This window comes from Eschscholzia californica, unplaced genomic scaffold, assembly GCF_041429995.1.
Source record: "Eschscholzia californica isolate CP2 unplaced genomic scaffold, dmEscCali1.0.p SCAF_4, whole genome shotgun sequence".
Taxonomy (NCBI): domain Eukaryota; kingdom Viridiplantae; phylum Streptophyta; class Magnoliopsida; order Ranunculales; family Papaveraceae; genus Eschscholzia; species Eschscholzia californica.
The window spans coordinates 6,489,844-6,501,123 of NW_028238461.1; the positions used below are offsets into that span (position 1 = coordinate 6,489,844).

General features: G+C 34.8%; 1 protein-coding gene and 1 non-coding gene across 2 annotated transcripts; both read right to left on the reverse strand.

The window, feature by feature from the left end:
• Positions 1 to 715: 715 nt before the first annotated feature.
• Positions 716 to 5,513, reverse strand: PUR2 (Glycinamide ribonucleotide (GAR) synthetase). The gene is made up of 4 exons (XM_086637852.1): positions 4,817 to 5,513; positions 3,827 to 4,200; positions 2,698 to 3,228; positions 716 to 1,246 (listed from the first exon to the last, which is right to left on the reverse strand). Exons 1-4 carry the CDS (start codon positions 5,097 to 5,099, stop codon positions 830 to 832), a joined length of 1,605 nt encoding a protein of 534 aa, XP_086493978.1. The 5' UTR covers positions 5,100 to 5,513; the 3' UTR covers positions 716 to 829.
• A 4,584-nt stretch (positions 5,514 to 10,097) lies between these two features.
• Positions 10,098 to 10,177, reverse strand: TRNAL-UAG (transfer RNA leucine (anticodon UAG)). The gene has a single exon. It is a non-coding gene; the product is annotated as a tRNA-Leu (tRNA).
• Between the last annotated feature and the right edge of the window lie 1,103 nt (positions 10,178 to 11,280).

An 11,280-nucleotide genomic window follows, 5' to 3' on the forward strand; every position in this document is an offset into this window, starting at 1 on the left:
CAGATCAGAAAACTCTAAAAATTTGATATTGTTCAAATAAGCTTCTCTAAACAAAATGATACCAAATCTTTACAAAACTTATAAATCAAGAATGAAAGAAATACTCAGATTCCGTAACATAAGAAATCAACAACTGATATAGATCTATATATGCAAACATGAGACTTGGTTGTCTTCCACTTTTTTTCTTGTCTTTGTATGTTCCATTAGTTCTTCTTTGTTCTTCCTTCACATCAAAATAATCTTAAAATTTGACCACTACATAGAGATGGAAGATGATCCCAATAACTTATTTAATAGAGAAGAAGGTTGGCACAAGAAGGTTTAGTAAATAAGAGAGAAACAGCTAGAGAGACAACGTAGATTCTTTTTCTCTCTCTATGCTACCGAATTTTTCAGATTCAATGTGGTAAACTATTAGGGTTGCTTCAATGTGTAGTTTATATATCTTGGGAGAAACCTTAAATCTACTTTGGGCTTTATATTGAAGTATAATCGACACTCAAAGTGATTGGCATCTATAGGCACCCGTCGAGTGAGCATATCGGGCTCGGGTATGGGCGGGGTGGCGGGCAGAGCTTTTCACCCGCGCCCGCCCACGAAAAATCATCAGGCTGGGCGGGTAGTACCCATCTTCGGGCGCGGGCGTCCATGGACATTGTCGGGCGCGGGTAAACGTGACGGGTATCGGGCTTTCGGGTAGAATTCCCACCCCTAGTCAGAGAAATGTTTTTCTTCAATTAGAAACTTGGATTAGCAAATTTATGATCTCTATAAGTTATTGAAGTGTTGCAATAACAGATATTAAGAAACAAAAAGATGGAATCACTTATATATTCTTAGCTAATTGCTTATGAGGAAGAGCTCTCCAACCGATATCTCGCCGAAAAAATCCTTCAGGCCAGTTGATTTCTTCGACAGCTTCATAAGCTCGGTCTCGTGCTTCTTGTATATCCTTTCCTGTTGCCGTAACCCCAAGAACACGACCTCCAACAGCAATGAAGTTTCCGTGAGAGTCGTATGAAGTTCCTGCATGAAATATTTTAACTGATGGAGAAACTTGTTCTGCTTCTTCGAGGTTTTGGATGAGAGTTCCTTTCGTGTAATTTCCTGGGTAGCCTTTACTTGCTAGCACCACCACCATGGCAGAACCGGAGGACCATTCTACTGATACATTGCTTAAGTCTCCTCGAGCAGCTGCAAGGAGAACTTGTGCTAAATCGGATTCTAATCGAACCATTAAAACCTGTGTTTCATAGTTGCATGAAGAAAGAATTAGTCAGACCCAGAATCCTATTACCTTTCTTATGTTTAGATGCCATTCTCTTTCCAAATCTGAATTGACTCAATTTTATATCATAATGTTTTTTGTTCTGGCTCGTGCATTTGACTAGTCTAAATGGCCGACTCGGGCTGATTTTGGCCCATCTGTGTCCGACATAAAATAAGTCTGCATTAAGAGCTTGTTGTCTGAAATAATCCAAAATGACTATTGTGCCAAAGGACTCGAACAATTTAGGTTCATACAAGTCAGACGTAAGCGAGTCAAATTCAGAAAATAAGAAACAAACGCCACCTAAGCCCAAAGTCTCTGTTACACTCCAGAATCATAATACCTTTCTTATGTGATTTATAAGCTAAGGTGTTCTTTTCAAATTCAGAATGTTTTTTTGTCTGACTAGGCTGAATGACTAAGGTGCCGTTTGATTTTTTGTGAATTTAAATCTAAAATCTGAAATGATTGTATCTGTAATTTCAGTTTTTTGCATGCTTTTATCTTAAGATCTAGAAACAAATCTTTATATCCAATGCATATGTTTTCAGCTTTCAAACAAGTCTGAATTTGAAAAAAAAGATCTGTTTTAAGGTCTGAATTGATTAAAGAAGCTAAAACATGCAACTACTCAAACTATACAAGTAAATTACACATAATTTATTTCAGATTTAAGAAAAAACAAACAGCGCCTAATGCCTGGTTTTGAGTCCCTCTAAGTCTGACATATAATAAGTCTAAGTTAAGAGCCCATTGTCTCAAATAACCTAAAACGACTATTGAGCCCCGGAGAAAAACAAAACAGACCGTAAAACAACTCTTCTTTGACAAATTCAAACTTATTTTAGAAGCTGAAAATATATGCATTTGATACAATCATACAAATACTTGTCTCAAGATCTTGAGATAAAAGCATGCAAGACAACCAAAATTACACATAAAACAAATTCAGAGTTGAAAAAAGAACGGCAACTATGGTGGTGTTTGCGTTTTTTAAGATCTGAATCTGAATTTAATTTTATTCATGCACAATTTACTTGTATAACATGAGTTGTTCTGTGCATATACTGCTCTTGTAAAATCAGATCTTAAAACAAGTCTTGTTTACAAATACAAACTTGTTGTTTTTGGCCGAATACACATGTGTTGGATACATAGACTTGTTTTAAGATCTAGCTCCATTAGAAGTATAAAAGCATCCAAAACAACTAAACTAGACATAAATTATATTCAGATTTCAAATTTAGATCTTCGAAAAAATAAATAAACACCATCTAAAAATCCTAAGTCCAGAGTCCAGACAAGTTGAAATACGGGATTCAGTTTTAGACAATAATATATACTATAGAGAGAGAGAGAGAGAGAGAGAGAGAGAGAGAGAGAGAGAGAGAGAGAGAGAGAGAGAGAGAGAGAGCTTAACTAACCTGGCATTCTGGATCCCCAAACCTCACATTATACTCTATGAGTTTAGGCAAGCCCGATTTCTTTTCTATCATGAGACCAGCAAACAAAACCCCAACAAACTTGCAGCCTTCTGCAGACATTCCTTTCACTGTTGGAAGAATTATAGATTCCATTACCAAAGCTTTCATCTCTTCTGTTATAATCGGGGCCGGCGAATATGCACCCATTCCTCCCGTGTTTGGTCCAGTATCACCATCCCCAACTCTTTTATGATCTTGAGCAGACTCAAGAGGTATTGCAGTTTCGCCATCAACAAGTGCAAAAAAGGAAGCTTCTTCCCCTTCAAGGAATTCCTCGACAACTACACGACAACCAGCAGAACCAAACGCACCATTGACCAGCATAGAGTCAACAGCTTCAAATGCCTCGTCCATGGTCATGGCAATAATAACTCCTTTCCCAGCAGCCAAGCCGTCGGCTTTGATGACTATGGGTACTCCTTGTTCTTGGATATACTTCTTTGCAGCAGATGGGTCTGTAAATGTTTGATACTGCAGAAATTGATCACAAATTATTTATAGTAATAAAAATCTTTCCACCTGTTGACAGTCAAAACAGAAATAATTGATATCGGGAGAGTTCAAGTTATTGTTGATTGATCACAATGATCAGAACAAGTATTACTATAGTAGGCAGGCAGGTCTAATCTATAAAATGCATCTAAGAGAAACAATACAGACAAATAAAAGCCAGATCTCAAGTATGATGGAACAGTAAGTGGATCAGTTCAGTAAATAGAGACGTAGATTTTCCATAACCTCTTTTTTGTTTCGATAATAAAACCTCTACCAATAGACATGCCCTCCAAGGATATCCTTTATTAAGATCAAAGTAGAGCACTCGAGTTCGCTAGCTACATCTTCATTCTTCAATAACTAAACTCTAAACCGCTAGAGATATCTAGAACCACGTCTTTTCAGAAGTACGTAAACACAAATGAAGGTCTTTTCAATACAAAAATAAAAACCTGCACATTTGGAATACATCCGAAAGAAACCATGGATGATCAATACCCTACAAAAATAGGATAGCATGAAGCAAACTATTCGCTTAGAAGAAGACGATAACATAAGGGGAACAATGACGAACCTTAGCAGTGGGAATCCCATACTTATAACACAGCCTCTTCATGAAATCTTTTGAGCCTTCCAGAGCAGCAGCCTCCGATGACGGGCCAAAAGTCGGTATTCCAGCTTTCACAAGATCATTAGCAAGACCTGCGACCAAGGGTGCCTCTGGTCCAACCACAACCAATCCAACTCCCCAAGTACGACAGAAAGATATCACAGCTGAGCTATCAGAAATGTTGAGGTCTGATAAGCAAGTAGCATTTCCCGAGCTAGAAATCCCAGCATTTCCAGGAGCACAAAAGACGGCATTACATGAGGGAGAACGCTGCAAGGCATAACATAACGCATGTTCTCTTCCTCCACCACCAATCACTAACACCACCAACTCCTCTTCTGCATATGAGAGAGAAAATCGATATTGAATAGAGTTCCTCCGAACTTCGCTCAAGATAAACAACTTTTAACATGATCATACTGAGAAGTCATAACCCCATGTCTCAGTTAGTGAACAACTTACTCAAGCGTAAAAGTTTTGTGTTTTGCTCTGGTGTCAATAATACGACATTGTCAAATTAAAGCAGAAGAAACTTTTTTGTTTGTGAAAGGTAATATGTATCCGTGTCAGGAACCCGATAACGGTAGGGTGGAAACCAACTTGGTAATCACTCCAGCCAAGGGTTATTGCAAGGAATGAAGTTTCTATTTTGATGGAAATTTCAGTAGGCATGGAAATGAAAATATTTCGGTCATTTCGACTAAAATCTTTCAAAACTTATTTACTTGACAAGGCATGGAAGTGAAATATTTCAGTCATTTCCGAAATATTTGAAATTTAGTTCCTTGGGTTATTGACTGAAGAAAATAACAATTACTTAACATTGGGCATTCTAATAAAACTCAACAAACACAAAACCAATTTGAAGTGTTTCTCTTTCTTCACTATTCATAAACTAAAATCTAATTCCAGATTCAGTACTATCATAACAGAGTGAGTTAACTCAGTGCTTACCGGGAACTCGATCATCATCACTGCTACTTCGACTAATTGAACCAGATTTCTCTGAACTCACTGAAACACTCTTCACCAATTCACCAGGAAAAGACGAGCGTGAACCTGAAAATGGGTAAGGTGATTCTCTAATAACAGAAGAACAATTGGAAAGATTCCATTTTTGAGCTCTACTGAAGAATAAAGAAGAAGAAGAAAGACGATTTAAGGTAACTGGTTTTGAGAATCCCTTGTTATCAGGAAAACTTAGAGAAGCTATGGAATTGTAAGCAATGCAAGCCATTAAAGGAGCCCCTGAGAGAACCCTAATTCACTAATTGGGTGGAAATTGGGGAGACCAGAGTGACTGAAGAAGCAGTAGAGAGTGAAGAAAAGATTAGATTTTGACAAATCCTTCAAACCTAAGAGGGGAGAAGATGATGATATCTTCCCACCAGTCTAGGTTTAAACTTGTGATTTAGAGGAGGTTTAAGGAATTTTGACCACTATATTTCCTTTCTAGAGCAACCCTAAGACCCGGTCAACACCCACAGACCAAAGAGAAACTAATTGAATATGGCAAGAGATTTTGAAGATTTAAAAATAGGGAAATTTGGCCAAAACTCCCTAAAAAATTTGAGTTTTGGTTAAAAAGGATTTATCTGTTATAAATCTTTGATTTATGGTTGATGACCACCACACTTTGGTAACTCCCACCACCATAAGTTCTCCACCATTATTTGTATTTAAGCACCATTGATTACATGTAACTCTCGTATTAGATGTGTATCTCTTCAAAGGCCTATATAAGGAGGTCTCTAGCTAATGTGTGAATGTATCAAATATCAATGTATCAAAGTAGAGAATCTCTCTACAAATATAAGAATATAAATCTAGTTCTTCTTGTCTACAATCTCTTGGTTAATATATTTCCATTATCTTTCTTCTTCCCTCCTTTATTTTTCACAACACGTTATCAGCACGAATTGCTCTATCATCAATGATCAAAGGGAATTAGAAATTTTTCACTTATTGAGCAAGATACAAACAAATGAAACATGGGTAAGTTTGGTCAATTGTAATTGGTAAATCAAAAGGTATTTGCACATTTCTTTGTTGAATTTTTAAGCTTATTATTCTTATTTATCTCTAACCATTAATTTTGTGATTGTTGAAACATGGTGAATCATATCAAAAGAATATTAAAATTAAGTAGATGATAATGATGAAAAAGTTGGTGTTGCAAACTAATATGAATAGCAATGCAATTTATTCAGTAGTAAGGTCAAGGTAAGTTATGCCTAAAATATATAAATTGATATTACTCTCATAACTAATGTTTAATTTTGTATGAACATATCATAATTGCATATTTTGATCTGTTAATGAAGATTACTCTCATAAGAATTTAGTTAAGATCAAATTGAAACATCTTTTTGTGATTATATGAGATTACCAAACCTGAAGTTTGGTAGATGTAAAATAAGTCTTCAAATCTCAAAACTACTAGAAGAGTTTGAAGTATAAATTTCCATGAGATGATATTAAATCGAATCTCTAAAGAATGAGAATATATAATCACTATGAGTTGGTTGTAAAACAAATTAAATTTATTTACTCATTCCTGAAGAACGAGAAATATTGATGTTTTAGTATTGGAAATATCCATTGGTTCTTAAGAGATTACAACTGAATTTGTGGTAAGATAATACTACAAAAATCAGAATATCTATTCAGGTGATGATGATATTTTCTTACGTGTCTGTAGACAGTGATGAGTTGTAAATTCCTGACAAATAAAATTGTTTGATTATCATATTTCATATTACACCTGAAGTTGTAATAACCAAAGAGAAAGTGATGATGGATTTAATAAATAAAATAAATTCACATGAAGATGATATATCTCACATGTAATTAATCACACCCGAAGTTGTGATATTATAACAAATTGCTCACACCTGAAGCTGTGATCAGATAGTAATTTTTGTCTAACGGAAAATATATGAAAATAAAAATCAAATTTGCCTAAAGCAATTGATTTTTCCTTCGTCTTTGTCACATCCTTGAAGTATGTGCTCATAAATAAGACGGAAATCTATCGACATTAGGGGGAGGAAGTCCTATATTCAATGTCGTAAAATACTTGAAAATGATCGAGTTTCTCTCATTTGGAATCAATATACGGAAAACTTGCTACCTCGAGATATTAATATTTTTCAGAGCTTAATATGCTTATATCCAGATAAAGGTAATGGAAAATGATTAGAGTTGATCAAAGTGACATATACTCTTTGACACTGAAGGAATAATTTTTCCTCCTGAAGAGGCTATCAAATTAGAAATGAATGTGATTCATATTCCTAATAAAATCTCCTGAAGAGGATATGTGTAAAAAGAGACACCGACCTTTTACAAAGGCACATATATGAGATCACTGAACTATGTATGCTGTGAAAATTTGAAAAATCAAATAAATCATTTCAGACGATGTATTTCTGAATATAGTAGCTACTGGGAGCATATTGATCCGGAATTACTCTAAGTAATATTGGTCAACTTTTGACGAGATACTTCATTACTTGTGGATTTTCTTACAAAATAATTAAGTCTTCAGACATGAAGTTGAAGCACCAATTAAGAATTACCCAAAAGGTAATAAAGTAGACATGTATAAGAAATGTCCTTTAGTCTATAAAGGATTTGACGTTCACTTATAAAATTTTAATATGAATTACGAATCTCCGAATTATATTATGAAGTATTTATAATTCCTATTGTGACTCCTGAAGAGTTTATCAAAGTTTGACAGTAGAGTATTGAAAAAGATTATTCGAGGAAAGAAAATCTTGAAAATGAACATATTCTGAAATACTAAAAGGCTATAAGCTTCAAAGCAACTCATATTGTCTTAACTTCTCATATGTCATGGAAATTCAGGTCCTGAAGTACCTAATATAGTATAGATAATACATTACGTGTGTTGTAATGTTGTTTTAGAAAACAACCATCATTCATATATAAAATGTCAATCGCGTTGTACTCTTTTTCCTTGTCAAGGTTTTAATGAGGCAACTATGCGTATTGAAAATTGTTATAACTTGTTAAAAAGTTGTAGTCTTTTTTCCTTCGTTTAGGTTTTGTCCCGTTGGATTTTCCTGACAAGGTTTTGGCGAGACAACTAGTCATCGAGTGACGAGTTTAACACCTATTATGTGTGTGAGATGGATTGTGCATGAAATTTATAATGCACATTGAAATGTGATTAGTACATTGATTTCACAAAATATTATAATTATCTTATCGATGTATATGACAAATATGAATCACTAGTAAGTGAGTTCAACTGAAATCCCAGAAGGATTTAACAAGCTTCAATCTAAAGTATCCATAAACTTTAAAGAATTATATGAATGCAACTTGAAATGTCAAATGCTACTTATTATATTTATGTGTTCATATACAATAACGAAGCTGACCATAACGGTTGAACAATGTCCTCAACCTTCATGAGGGGAAGCAAGTTTATGAAGACACTATATACTATATTTTCACAAAGTACTCTTTTTCCTTCGTTAAGAATTTTTCCCATAGGATTTTTCTTAACAAGGTTTTAATGAGGCTGATTATGTGTTCATCAAAGATGTACATAAACAAAGAATTTGTACTCTTTTTCCTTCACTATGGTTTTGTCCCATTGGGTTTTCCTAGTAAGGTTTTAATGAGGCAATATCTGATGTGGTGGACATCTAGGGGGAGTGTTATAAATCTTTGATTTATGGTTGATGACCACCACACTTTGGTAACTCCCACCACCATAAGTTCTCCACCATTATTTGTATTTAAGCACCATTGATTACATGTAACTCTCGTATTAGATGTGTATCTCTTCAAAGGCCTATATAAGGAGGTCTCTAGCTAATGTGTGAATGTACCAAACTAATGTATCTAAGTATCAATTTACCAATAAGAATACAAATCAAGTTCTTCTTGTCTACAATCTCTTGGTTAATATATTTCCATTATCTTTCTTCTTCCCTACTTCTTTTATTTTTCACAACACAACTTTTTATAGGCTTCAACTCCCTATGGCGTTTTTGTAAATAATCTAATATAAGGAAAAGACGAAACTGACCTTATTGCAAACCAGTTTGCAAACGAGATTGCAAACCAGTTTGCAAGACAAATCAAATTGCAAAGTAGTGCAAACTAGTTTGCAAAGCTCTGCAAACCAGATTGGAAAGTGTGTGCAAAGTCATTGCAAGGCAAACCAGATTGCAAAGCAATGCAAACGGGATTGCAAAGCTCTGCAAACCAGTTTGCAAAGCTCTGTAAATCAGATTGCAAACTGGTGCAAACCAGTTTGCAAAGCTCTGTAAACCAGATTGCAAAGCACTGCAAACCAGTTTGCAAAGCTTCGCAAGCTAAGATTCCAAGGGCAATTTCGACATTAGAAATGGGAGTGCTTTTAGAATTGTCCTTTTTTTAACAAAGAAGAGATAAATGGTTTTCCTTTTTGCAAATTTCTTATCGCAAAGGCATAAGAACATATGTTAAACCTAATTAAAATTGTCTTCAATAAATTAATAGTGATAATTTACGAATTTTAAATATCGTTGAATTTAAATTTCTTAAGCTTTTGGTAAGTGAATTTTTTGTTGTTATGTGTTTCATCCATTCCATGGTTGTTCGAGACTTCTGTCTTCTTTTTATTGTTTAGACATTTTTTTATGATCACTTATTTTGAATTTAACAAATGGAACTTATTTAACTAAACACAATAGATTGTTAATGGAGATTGTTGCTTTTATTGTACATCATTCTAAATGATACACTTGTGAGAGAGATGAGGGTGTACAATGTGGTCGATTGAGTCATGTGTTTGAAGTACTGCTAAAGCAATTCCTTCCATTGAATGGTCAAGAGCATCCCAACTTATGCCTGGATCGAGCGCCCACAAAAAAAAAACGTGCTTTACTTTTCTACAGTTGAAACGTTGAAGTAACATAAACTTCAACGGAGCAATATAGAAAAGCTCATGATCTTGAACTAGTTCAGCAGTTCAGCCCAAGGAAACGCTCAAGAAGTTGCAACAACGCAGTTATGTTCTTTTAGGCGTTAGGGGCACATTGTAGTTGGAGCACCAGTAACAAGGGGAAAAGTTCCTTCTACGAATCAAAATCGTCTACTATCAAGCACTATCGACATTGATCTTGACATAGGATGAGTGGTTTCATGGATGGTAAAAGTCTATCTTGTAACTCATGAAGAGAAAAAAGGATTCAAAGAAAAATAAAATGGTTGACAGCTGTGGGATTTGAACCCACGCCCTTTCGGACCAGAGCCTAAATCTGGCGCCTTAGACCACTCGGCCAAACTGTCTTGATGCTATCTAATCAACGCACATTATATACAACAAGTGAAAGAGTGGTGTTTGTTTAATGGCAAATTGATTTTTCAATTTCTTAGATATATAAGACCCCATCTCATTAACTGCACCATATCTCTAAAATAATTCTCTAAATCTTTAGGATTTAGTTTCTTCAATTAAATAAGCCCTAAATCACCTCTATAAATTCTAATTGAGGAAAATTATCGTATAGTAGTAGTGGTAGCTGACCCCCTCCCTATCTGTCTCCCTCTGTCTATCGTCTCACTTCATTGCATAATCTATTATATAATGCAGGCTGCAGCCATGGTAAAAGTCCTATGAGTTTTTGTAGTTTAAATTTCTATTTTGTTCCATAGTGCAAAAAACCACTTTTGATACATCTTTTTCTTTTAGCTTTTATCTTTGCGAATTAACAAAAAAAAAAATAGCAACAAACAGCACAAGTTATTGCAAATTGACATTTCGGAGTTGTTGAATTTCTCGAGTAACACCTAAATATGATTTCTAAATGTTTAGATATCGGATCAACGATTTACCATATTACTTATTCATCAATGCGGGGGGACTACTTTCATGGAGCGCCTATTCTTTGTCCGTAAGGTGATACTCTATTTATGAGTATTAATTTTCTCTTTTTGAATGCAATGTTCCTAAATTCTTGCTTTCGACTTTTAATTATTCGCAAGGTTTCTGAGTACTCTATCCTATCGGATAGTAAAAGTTGGTGTACATTTATTATTTTTATATGACCGGCTCATGGTCTAGATTCATTTTCTACTCTCGTACACTCACTTCTCCTGTACAACCATGTTATAGTTAAATGTCTTTTCATCCGTAATCTTTAGGACCCTTTCATTTTCGACCTTTAGGGTCATTTTCTTGCGTCGTGTCTAGTCTAATTTCTTTCTCTTCATGACGCACTTTGCATTTAAAGGTATGCAACTCTCATGATGTTTGAAGAGAGGAATAATTATGATCATCCATGTAACAATTGTAATTCAATCATGTATGAATGAATATGGTTCTCTTGGTTAAAAAAAAAAAGGTTAAATGTCTTTTCACCAAAAAATGCATACAAGTACAAATAAAATAT